We start from the raw sequence: 12457 nt of genomic DNA on the forward strand, positions 1-12457 counted from the left end.
AACGGAAGAGATTCCCACAGAATTAGGGATACGGTGGATTGACACAAACTGTATTCCTGACACAGCTTTAAAACCTCTTTAATATCACTCCAGAAAACACCTTCCAATTCCCCCTGAACCAATAATAATCAGTCGTGAATGCAGCAACCCTTAACTGCTATCATTGTTCACACTAAACAACAGCAACAAAACCGTCTCCGCTCTCGATCCACTGTTAAACACAGTTAGCACTGAGGCACACCAGCTTTATACAGATGTTCATTGTGTGATTGAGAGATCTTTCGATGCTGCTTTAACAAAACAGACCTGACTCCTATGAGAACCAAGCAGAAACTCTGTATTCCTCCAGCAGATGTTCCTCGAGTTGTTTTCAGTGCGCCGTCTGATCGGAGCGGTTTGACACTTGTGAAGAAATGGCTAATCCGTCTGCGCAAGTATCTTTGAACTGAACGGAGATGCTTCACCTCTCCTCGCAGCTCCATCTAAAACTAACGCTGTTTTCCTGCCAAATGCCCGATTCCCTGGCTCGACCCAGGAATCACACCATTTCGCCCAGCTGAAATCTAGTTAACTCCGTGGGGAATCCTCCGCTCAGCCCAAACAAAATCGCACGAGCCCCAGCTTTTTACGGGGCCTTAATTGCACCCCTGTCTCCCAAAACTTTTCAACCCAGGATTCTGTAAAAACACGACTAACCCAGGCTTTTCCCACTTAGCGAGCGTGTCAGATAGCTGCGACATAATACCTCTGACAGTCCTACAGCAGTCACATTAGGGATAGATAGGCCCCAGTATTGATATCTGCCTCTCTTTCCTTCCTCTTAGGGATCCCTCGGTCAAACGAACCATCTGTAAATGCTGTTCCTCCCTCCTGCTTCCGGGGCTGACGGCAACGGTACGGCACAGAAGTAAGTTCGCAGTTAGCCAGGAACGGAAGGGTTAAAGTAAAGGGCAGGGTGTTCAGGCGCCTTGTCTGAGCTCGATTGTAGCTGAAGGAGTCTCTTCCAGAGAAACAGGTCCTATATTACCGTGTATACATTACCTCCGACAGTGCAGCACCGGGGGGAGTGTGGGCCTGGATTATGGAGCTCAAATCCTAGAGTGTATAGATCTACCCCCCGACAGTGTATCGCTCCCTCAGTACTGGCACCGGGGGCAGTGTCGGCCTGGATTATGGAGCTCAAATCCTAGAGTATATACATCTCCCTCCGACAGTGCAGCGCTCCCTCAGTGCTGGCACCGGGGGGAGTGTCGGCCTGGATGATGGAGCTCAAATCCTAGAGTATAGACATCTCCCTCCGGCAGTGCAGGGCTCCCTCAGTAGTGGCACCGGGGGGAGTGTCGGCCTGGATTATGGAGATCAAATCCTAGAGTATAGACATCTCCCTCCGACAGTGCAGCACTCCCTCAGTACTGGCACCGGGGGGAGTGTGGGCCTGGATTATGGAGCTCAAATCCTAGAGTATAGACATCTCCCTCCGACAGTGCGGCGCTCCCTCAGTACTGGCACCGGGGGGAGTGTGGGCCTGGGTTATGGAGCTCAAATCCTAGAGAATACACATCTCCCTCCGACAGTGCGGCGCTCCCTCAGTACTGGCACCGGGGGGAGTGTCGGCCTGGATTATGGAGCACAAATCCTAGTGTATAGACATCTCCCTCCGACAGTGCAGCGCTCCCTCAGTACTGGCACCGGGGGGAGTGTGGGCCTGGGTTATGGAGCAGTGCAGCACTCCCTCAGTACTGACCCTCTGACAGTGCGGCACTCCCTCAGTACTGACCCTCTGACAGTGCGGCACTCCCTCAGTACTGACCCTCTGACAGTGCGGCGCTCCCTCAGTACTGACCCTCTGACAGTGCGGCACTCCCTCAGTACTGACCCTCTGACAGTGCGGCGCTCTCTCAGCACTGACCCTCTGACAGTGCGGCACTCCCTCAGTACTGACCCTCTGTCAGTGCGGCACTCCCTCAGTACTGACCCTCTGACAGTGCGGCACTCCCTCAGTACTGACCCTCTGACAGTGCAGCACTCCCTCAGTACTGACCCTCTGACAGTGCGGCACTCCCTCAGTACTGACCCTCTGACAGTGCGGCGCTCCCTCAGTACTGACCCTCTGACAGTGCGGCACTCCCTCAGTACTGACCATCTGACAGTGCGGCGCTCCCTCAGTACTGACCCTCTGACAGTGCAGCACTCCCTCAGTACTGACCCTCTGACAGTGCGGCGCTCCCTCAGTACTGACCCTCTGACAGTGCAGCACTCCTTCAGTACTGACCCTCTGACAGTGCGGCGCTCCCTCAGTACAGACCCTCTGACAGTGCGGCACTCCCTCAGTACTGACCCTCTGACAGTGCTGCGCTCCCTCAGTACTGACCCTCTGACAGTGCAGCACTCCCTCAGTACTGACCCTCTGACAGTGCGGCACTCCTTCAGTACTGACCCTCTGACAGTGCGGCGCTCCCTCAGTACTGACCCTCTGACAGTGCAGCACTCCCTCAGTACTGAGCCTCTGACAGTGCGGCGCTCCCTCAGTACTGAGCCTCTGACAGTGCGGCGCTCCCTCAGTACTGACCCTCTGACAGTGCAGCACTCCCTCAGTACTGACCCTCTGACAGTGCAGCACTCCCTCAGTACTGACCCTCTGACAGTTCAGCACTCCCTCAGTACTGACCCTCTGACAGTGCGGCACTCCCTCAGTACTGACCCTCTGACAGTGCAGCACTCCCTCAGTACTGACCCTCTGACAGTGCAGCACTCCCTCAGTACTGACCCTCTGACAGTGCGGCACTCCCTCAGCACTGACCCTCTGACAGTGCAGCACTCTCTCAGCACTGACCCTCTGACAGTGCAGCACTCTCTCAGCACTGACCCTCTGACAGTGCGGCACTCTCTCAGCACTGACCCTCTGACAGTGCGGCACTCCCTCAGTACTGACCCTCTGACAGTGCGGCACTCCCTCAGTACTGACCCTCTGACAGTGCGGCACTCCCTCAGTACTGACCCTCTGACAGTGCGGCACTCCCTCAGTACTGACCCTCTGACAGTGCGGCACTCCCTCAGTACTGACCCTCTGACAGTGCGGCGCTCTCTCAGCACTGACCCTCTGACAGTGCGGCGCTCCCTCAGCATTGACCCTCTGACAGTGCGGCACTCCCTCAGTACTGACCCTCTGACAGTGCGGCACTCCCTCAGTACTGACCCTCTGACAGTGAGGCACTCCCTCAGTACTGACCCTCTGACGGTGCAGCACTCCCTCAGTACTGACCCTCTGAGAGTGCGGCACTCCCTCAGCATTGACACTCTGACAGTGCAGCACTCCCTCAGCACTGACCCTCTGACAGTGCGGCACTCTCTCAGCACTGACCCTCTGACAGCCGGCACTCTCTCAGTACTGGCCCTCTGACAGTGCGGCACTCTCTCAGTACTGACTCTCTGACAGTGCGGCACTCCCTCAGTACTGACCCTCTGACAGTGCGGCGCTCCCTCAGTACTGACACTCTGACAGTGCAGCACTCCCTCAGCACTGACCCTCTGACAGTGCGGCACTCCCTCAGTACTGACACTCTAACAGTGCGGCACTCCCTCAGTACTGACCCTCTGACAGTGCGGCACTCCCTCAGTACTGACCCTCTGACAGTGCGGCACTCCCTCAGTACTGACCCTCTGACAGTGCGGCACTCCCTCAGTACTGACCCTCTGACAGTGAGGCACTCCCTCAGTACTGACCCTCTGACAGTGCGGCGCTCCCTCAGTACTGACCCTCTGACAGTGCAGCACTCCCTCAGTACTGACCCTCTGACAGTGCAGCACTCCCTCAGTACTGACCCTCTGACAGTGCAGCACTCCCTCAGTACTGACCCTCTGACATTGCAGCACTCCCTCAGTACTGACCCTCTGACAGTGCAGCGCTCCCTCAGCACTGACCCTCTGACAGTGCGGCGCTCCCTCAGTACTGACCCTCTGACAGTGCGGCACTCCCTCAGTACTGACCCTCTGACAGTGCGGCACTCCCTCAGTACTGACCCTCTGACAGTGCGGCACTCCCTCAGTACTGACCCTCTGACAGTGCGGCGCTCCCTCAGTACTGACCCTCTGACAGTGCGGCACTCCCTCAGTACTGACCCTCTGACAGTGCGGCGCTCTCTCAGCACTGACCCTCTGACAGTGCGGCACTCCCTCAGTACTGACCCACTGACAGTGCGGCACTCCCTCAGTACTGACCCTCTGACAGTGCGGCACTCCCTCAGTACTGATCCTCTGACAGTGCGGCACTCCCTCAGTACTGACCCTCTGACAGTGCGGCACTCCCTCAGTACTGGCCCTCTGACAGTGCGGCGCTCTCTCAGCACTGACCCTCTGACAGTGCAGCACTCCCTCAGTACTGATCCTCTGACAGTGCGGCACTCCCTCAGTACTGACCCTCTGACAGTGCGGCACTCCCTCAGTACTGGCCCTCTGACAGTGCGGCGCTCTCTCAGCACTGACCCTCTGACAGTGCAGCACTCTCTCAGTACTGACCCTCTGACAGTGCAGCACTCCCTCAGTATTCACTCTCTGACAGTGCAGCTCTCCCTCAGTACTGACCCTCTGACAGTGCGGCACTCCCTCAGTACTGACCGTCTGACAGTGCGGCACTCCCTCAGTACTGACCCTCTGACAGTGAGGCACTCCCTCAGTACTGACCCTCTGACGGTGCAGCACTCCCTCAGTACTGACCCTCTGAGAGTGCGGCACTCCCTCAGCACTGACACTCTGACAGTGCAGCACTCCCTCAGCACTGACCCTCTGACAGTGCGGCACTCTCTCAGCACTGACCCTCTGACAGCCGGCACTCTCTCAGTACTGGCCCTCTGACAGTGCGGCACTCTCTCAGTACTGACTCTCTGACAGTGCGGCACTCCCTCAGTACTGACCCTCTGACAGTGCGGCGCTCCCTCAGTACTGACACTCTGACAGTGCAGCACTCCCTCAGCACTGACCCTCTGACAGTGCGGCACTCCCTCAGTACTGACACTCTAACAGTGCGGCACTCCCTCAGTACTGACCCTCTGACAGTGCGGCACTCCCTCAGTACTGACCCTCTGACAGTGCGGCACTCCCTCAGTACTGACCCTCTGACAGTGCGGCACTCCCTCAGTACTGACCCTCTGACAGTGAGGCACTCCCTCAGTACTGACCCTCTGACAGTGCGGCGCTCCCTCAGTACTGACCCTCTGACAGTGCAGCACTCCCTCAGTACTGACCCTCTGACAGTGCAGCACTCCCTCAGTACTGACCCTCTGACAGTGCAGCACTCCCTCAGTACTGACCCTCTGACATTGCAGCACTCCCTCAGTACTGACCCTCTGACAGTGCAGCGCTCCCTCAGCACTGACCCTCTGACAGTGCGGCGCTCCCTCAGTACTGACCCTCTGACAGTGCGGCACTCCCTCAGTACTGACCCTCTGACAGTGCGGCACTCCCTCAGTACTGACCCTCTGACAGTGCTGCACTCCCTCAGTACTGACCCTCTGACAGTGCGGCGCTCTCTCAGCACTGACCCTCTGACAGTGCGGCACTCCCTCAGTACTGACCCACTGACAGTGCGGCACTCCCTCAGTACTGACCCTCTGACAGTGCGGCACTCCCTCAGTACTGATCCTCTGACAGTGCGGCGCTCCCTCAGTACTGACCCTCTGACAGTGCGGCACTCCCTCAGTACTGGCCCTCTGACAGTGCGGCGCTCTCTCAGCACTGACCCTCTGACAGTGCAGCACTCTCTCAGTACTGACCCTCTGACAGTGCAGCACTCCCTCAGTATTCACTCTCTGACAGTGCAGCTCTCCCTCAGTACTGACCCTCTGACAGTGCGGCACTCCCTCAGTACTGACCGTCTGACAGTGCGGCACTCCCTCAGTACTGACCCTCTGACAGTGCGGCACTCCCTCAGTACTGACCCTCTGACAGTGCAGCACTCCCTCAGTACTGACCCTCTGACAGTGCAGCACTCCCTCAGTACTGACCCTCTGACAGTGCGGCGCTCCCTCAGTACTGACCCTCTGACAGTGCGGCACTCCCTCAGTACTGACCATCTGACAGTGCGGCGCTCCCTCAGTACTGACCCTCTGACAGTGCAGCACTCCCTCAGTACTGACCCTCTGACAGTGCGGCGCTCCCTCAGTACTGACCCTCTGACAGTGCAGCACTCCTTCAGTACTGACCCTCTGACAGTGCGGCGCTCCCTCAGTACAGACCCTCTGACAGTGCGGCACTCCCTCAGTACTGACCCTCTGACAGTGCTGCGCTCCCTCAGTACTGACCCTCTGACAGTGCAGCACTCCCTCAGTACTGACCCTCTGACAGTGCGGCACTCCTTCAGTACTGACCCTCTGACAGTGCGGCGCTCCCTCAGTACTGACCCTCTGACAGTGCAGCACTCCCTCAGTACTGACCCTCTGACAGTGCAGCACTCCCTCAGTACTGAGCCTCTGACAGTGCGGCGCTCCCTCAGTACTGAGCCTCTGACAGTGCGGCGCTCCCTCAGTACTGACCCTCTGACAGTGCGGCACTCCCTCAGTACTGACCCTCTGACAGTGCGGCACTCCCTCAGTACTGACCCTCTGACAGTGCGGCACTCCCTCAGTACTGACCCTCTGACAGTGCAGCGCTCCCTCAGTACTGACCCTCTGACAGTGCGACACTCCCTCAGTACTGACCCTCTGACAGTGCGGCACTCCCTCAGTACTGACCCTCTGACAGTGCGGTGCTCCCTCAGTACTGACCCTCTGACAGTGCGGCACTCCCTCAGTACTGACACTCAGACAGTGTAGTACTCCCTCAGTACTGACCCTCTGACAGTGCGGCGCTCCCTCAGTACTGACCCTCTAACAGTGCGGCACTCCCTCAGTACTGACCCTCTGACAGTGCGGCACTCCCTCAGTACTGACCCTCTGACAGTGCTGCACTCCCTCAGTACTGACCCTCTGACTGTGCGGTGCTCCCTCAGTACTGACCCTCTGACAGTGCGGCACTCCCTCAGTACTGACCCTCTGACAGTGCGGCACTCCCTCAGTACTGACCCTCTGACAGTGCTGCACTCCCTCAGTACTGACCCTCTGACTGTGCGGCACTCCCTCAGTACTTACCCTCTGACAGTGCGGCACTCCCTCAGTACTGACCCTCTGACAGTGCGGCACTCCCTCAGTACTGACCCTCTGACAGTGCGGTGCTCCCTCAGTACTGACCCTCTGACAGTGCGGCACTCCCTCAGTACTGACCCTCTGACAGTGCGGCACTCCCTCAGTACTGACCCTCTGACAGTGCTGCACTCCCTCAGTACTGACCCTCTGACTGTGCGGCACTCCCTCAGCACTGACCCTCTGACAGTGCGGCACTCCCTCAGTACTGACCCTCTGACAGTGCGGCACTCCCTCAGTACTGACCCTCTGACAGTGCAGCACTCCCTCAGTACTGACCCTCTGACAGTTCGGCACTCCCTCAGTACTGACCCTCTGACAGTGCGGCACTCCCTCAGTACTGACCCTCTGACAGTGCAGCACTCCCTCGGTACTGACCGTCTGACAGTGCGGCACTCTCTCAGGACTGACCCTCTGACAGTGCAGCGCTCCCTCAGTACTGACCCTCTGACAGTGCGGCACTCTCTCAGTACTGACCGTCTGACAGTGCGGCACTCTCTCAGTACTGACCCTCTGACAGTGCAGCACTCCCTCAGTACTGACCGTCTGACAGTGCGGCACTCTCTCAGGACTGACCCTCTGACAGTGCAGCGCTCCCTCAGTACTGACCCTCTGACAGTGCGGCACTCCCTCAGTACTGACCTCTGACAGTGCGGCACTCCCTTAGTACTGACCCTCTGACAGTGCGGCACTCCCTCAGTACTGACCCTCTGACAGTGCAGCACTCCCTCAGTACTGACCCTCTGACAGTGCGGCACTCCCTCAGCACTGACCCTCTGACAGTGCGGCGCTGTCTCAGCACTGACCCTCTGACAGTGCGGCACTCGCTCAGTACTGACCCTCTGACAGTGCGGCACTCTCTCAGTACTGACTCTCTGACAGTGCGACACTCCCTCAGTACTGACCCTCTGACAGTGCAGCACTCCCTCAGTACTGACCCTCTGACAGTGCGGCACTCCCTCAGTACTGACCCTCTGACAGTGCGGCGCTCCCTCAGCACTGACCCTCTGACAGTGCGGCACTCCCTCAGTACTGACCCTCGGACAATGTGGCACTCCCTCAGTACTGACCCTCTGACAGTGCGGCTCTCCCTCAGAACTGACGCTATGACAGTGCGGCACTTCCTCAGTACTGACCCTCTGACAGTGCGGCACTCCCTCAGTACTGACCCTCTGACAGTGCGGCACTCCCTCAGTACTGACCCTCTGACAGTGCGGTACTCCCTCAGTACTGACCCTCTGACAGTGCAGCACTCCCTCAGTACTGACCCTCTGACAGTGCGGCACTCCCTCAGTACTGACCCTCTGACAGTGCGGCACTCCCTCAGTACTGACCCTCTGACAGTGCAGCACTCCCTCAGTACTGACTCTCTGACAGTGCGGCACTCCCTCAGTACTGACCCTCTGACAGTGCGGCACTCCCTCAGTACTGACCCTCTGACAGTGCGGCACTCCCTCAGTACTGACCCTCTGACAGTGCGGCACTCCCTCAGTACTGACCCTCTGACAGTGCAGCACTCCCTCAGTACTGACTCTCTGACAGTGCGGCACTCCCTCAGTACTGACCCTCTGACAGTGCGGCACTCCCTCAGTACTGACCCTCTGACAGTGCGGCACTCCCTCAGTACTGACCCTCTGACAGTGCGGCACTCCCTCAGTACTGACCCTCTGACAGTGCGGCACTCCCTTAGTACTGACCCTCTGACAGTGCGGCACTCCCTCAGTACTGACCCTCTGACAGTGCGGCATTCCCTCAGTACTGACCCTCTGACAGTGCAACACTCCCTCAGTACTGACCCTTGGACAGTGCAGTGCTCCCTCAGTACTGACCCTCTGACAGTGCAGCGCTCCCTCAGTACTGACCCTCTGACAGGGCGACACTCCCTCAGTACTGACCCTCTGACAGTGCGGCACTCCCTCAGTACTGACCCTCTGACAGTGCGGTGCTCCCTCAGTACTGACCCTCTGACAGTGCGGCACTCCCTCAGTACTGACACTCAGACAGTGTAGCACTCCCTCAGTACTGACCCTCTGACAGTGCGGCGCTCCCTCAGTACTGACCCTCTAACAGTGCGGCACTCCCTCAGTACTGACCCTCTGACAGTGCGGCACTCCCTCAGTACTGACCCTCTGACAGTGCAGCACTCCCTCAGTACTGACCCTCTGACAGTGCGGCACTCCCTCAGTACTGACCCTCTGACAGTGCGTCACTCCCTCAGTACTGACCCTCTGACAGTGCGGCACTCCCTCAGTACTGACCTCTGACAGTGCGGCACTCCCTTAGTACTGACCCTCTGACAGTGCGGCACTCCCTCAGTACTGACCCTCTGACAGTGCAGCACTCCCTCAGGACTGACCCTCTGACAGTGCGGCACTCCCTCAGGACTGACCCTCTGACATTGCGGCGCTGTCTCAGCACTGACCCTCTGACAGTGCGGCACTCGCTCAGTACTGACCCTCTGACAGTGCAGCACTCCCTCAGTACTGACCCTCTGACAGTGCGGCACTCCGTCAGTACTGACCCTCTGACAGTGCAGCACTCCCTCAGTACTGACCCTCTGACAGTGCGGCACTCCCTCAGTGCTGACCCTCTGACAGTGCAGCACTCCCTCAGTACTGACCCTCTGACAGTGCGGCACTCCCTCAGTACTGACCCTCTCACAGTGCAGCTCTCCCTCAGTACTGACCCTCTGACAATGCGGCACTCCCTCAGTACTGACCCTCTGACAGTGTGGCACTCCCTCAGTACTGACCCTCTGACAGTGTGGCACTCCCTCAGTACTGACCCTCTGACAGTGCGGCGCTCCCTCAGTACTGACCCTCTGACAGTGCGGCACTCCCTCAGTACTGACCCTCTGACAGTGCGGTACTCCCTCAGTACTGACCCTCTGACAGTGCAGCACTCCCTCAGTACTGACCCTCTGACAGTGCGGCGCTCCCTCAGTACTGACCCTCTGACAGTGCAGCAGTCCCTCAGTACTGACCCTCTGACAGTGCGGCACTCCCTCAGTACTGACCCTCTGACAGTGCAGCACTCCCTCAGTACTGACCCTCTGACAGAGCGGCACTCCCTCAGTACTGACCCTCTGACAGTGCAGCACTCACTCAGTACTGACCCTCTGACAGTGCAGCACTCCCTCGGTACTGACCCTCTGACAGTGCAGCACTCCCTCAGTACTGACCCTCCAACAGTGCGACGCTCCCTCAGTACTGACCCTCCGATAGTGCAGCACTCCCACAGTACTCACTCTCTGACAGTGCAGCTCTCCCTCAGTACTGACCCTCTGACAGTGCAGCACTCCCTCAGTACTGATCCTCTGACAGTGCGGCGCTCCCTCAGTACTGACCCTCTGACAGTGCAGCTCTCCCTCAGTACTGACCCTCTGACAGTGCAGCACTCCCTCAGTACTGACCCTCTGACAGTGCAGCACTCCCTCAGTACTGACCCTCTGACAGTGCAGCACTCCCTCAGTACTGGCCCTCTGACAGTGCAGCACACCCTCGGTACTGACCCTCTGACAGTGCAGCACTCCCTCAGCACTGACCCTCTGACAGTGCAGCACTCCCTCAGTACTGGCCCTCTGACAGTGCAGCACACCCTCGGTACTGACCCTCTGACAGTGCAGCACTCCCTCGGTACTGGCCCTCTGACAGTGCAGCACTCCCTCGGTACTGACCCTCTGACAGTGCGGCACTCCCTCAGTACTCACTCTCTGACAGTGCGGCACTCCCTCAGTACTGACTCTCTGACAGTGCAGCTCTCCCTCAGTACTGACTCCTTGACAGTGCAGCACTCCCTCAGTACTGACCGTCTGACAGGGCGGCACTCCCTCAGTACTGACCCTCTGACAGTGCGGCACTCCCTCAGTACTGACCCTCTGACAGTGCGGCACTCCCTCAGTACTGACCCTCTGACAGTGCAGCGCTCCCTCAGTACTATCCCTCTGACAGTGCAGCACTCCCTCAGTACTCACTCTCTGACAGTGCGGCACTCCCTCAGTACTGACTCTCTGACAGTGCAGCTCTCCCTCAGTACTGACTCCTTGACAGTGCAGCACTCCCTCAGTACTGACCGTCTGACAGGGCGGCACTCCCTCAGTACTGACCCTCTGACAGTGCGGCACTCCCTCAGTACTGACCCTCTGACAGTGCGGCACTCCCTCAGTACTGACCCTCTGACAGTGCGGCACTCCCTCAGTACTGACCCTCTGACAGTGCAGCACTCCCTCAGTACTGACTCTCTGACAGTGCGGCGCTCCCTCAGTACTGACCCTCTGACAGTGCGGCACTCCCTCAGTACTGACCCTCTGACAGTGCGGCGCTCCCTCAGTACTGACCCTCTGACAGTGCGGCACTCCCTCAGTACTGACCCTCTGACAGTGCGGCACTCCCTCAGTACTGACCCTCTGACAGTGCGGCACTGCCTCCGTACTGACCCTCTGACAGTGCGGCACTCCCTCAGTACTGACCCTCTGACAGTGCGGCACTCCCTCAGTACTGACCCACTGACAGTGCAGCACTCCCTCAGTACTGACCCTCTGACAGTGCGGCACTCCCTCAGTACTGACCCTCTGACAGTGCGGCACTCCCTCAGTGCTGACCCTCTGAAGGTGCGGCACTCCCTCAGTACTGACCCTCTGAAGGTGCGGCACTCCCTCAGTACGAACCCTCTGACAGTGCAGCACTCCCTCAGTACTGACCCTCTGACAGTGCGGCACTCCCTCAGTACTGACCCTCTGACAGTACGGCACTCCCTCAGTACTGACCGTCTGACAGTGCAGCACTCCCTCAGTACTGACCCTCTGACAGTGCAGCACTCCCTCGGTACTGACCCTCTGACAGTGCGGCACTCCCTCGGTACTGACCCTCTGACAGTGCAGCACTCTCTCAGCACTGACCCTCTGACAGTGCAGCACTCCCTCAACACTGACCCTCTGACAGTGCGGCAATCCCTCAGTACTGACCCTCTGACAGTGCGGCACTCCCTCAGTACTGACCCTCTGACAGTGCGGCACTCCCTCAGTACTGACCCTCTGACAGTGCGGCACTCCCTCTGTACTGACCCTCTGACAGTGCGGCACTCCCTCAGTACTGACCATCTGACAGTGCGGCACTCCCTCAGTACTGACCCTCTGACAGTGCAGCACTCCCTCAGTACTGACCCTCTGACAGTGCAGCGCTCCCTCAGTACTGACCCTCTGACAGTGCGACACTCCCTCAGTACTGACCCTCTGACAGTGCGGCACTCCCTCAGTACTGACCCTCTGACAGTGCGGTGCTCCCTCA

At 58.6% G+C, this 12457-nt stretch overlaps 1 protein-coding gene across 1 annotated transcript in view; it reads left to right on the plus strand.

Moving 5' to 3' along the window:
• Positions 1-413: 413 nt before the first annotated feature.
• The window catches only part of LOC140399675 (ribonuclease P protein subunit p21-like), a 48100-nt gene continuing 36056 nt past the window's right edge, over positions 414-12457 (plus strand). Inside the window, exons 1-2 of the mRNA XM_072489219.1 lie at positions 414-434; positions 781-907. Of these exons, the coding sequence (XP_072345320.1) occupies positions 414-434; positions 781-907 (148 nt within the window). The remainder of the gene's footprint in view (positions 435-780; positions 908-12457) is intronic.

Source organism: Scyliorhinus torazame, chromosome 23 (assembly GCF_047496885.1).
Source record: "Scyliorhinus torazame isolate Kashiwa2021f chromosome 23, sScyTor2.1, whole genome shotgun sequence".
NCBI lineage: Eukaryota > Metazoa > Chordata > Chondrichthyes > Carcharhiniformes > Scyliorhinidae > Scyliorhinus > Scyliorhinus torazame.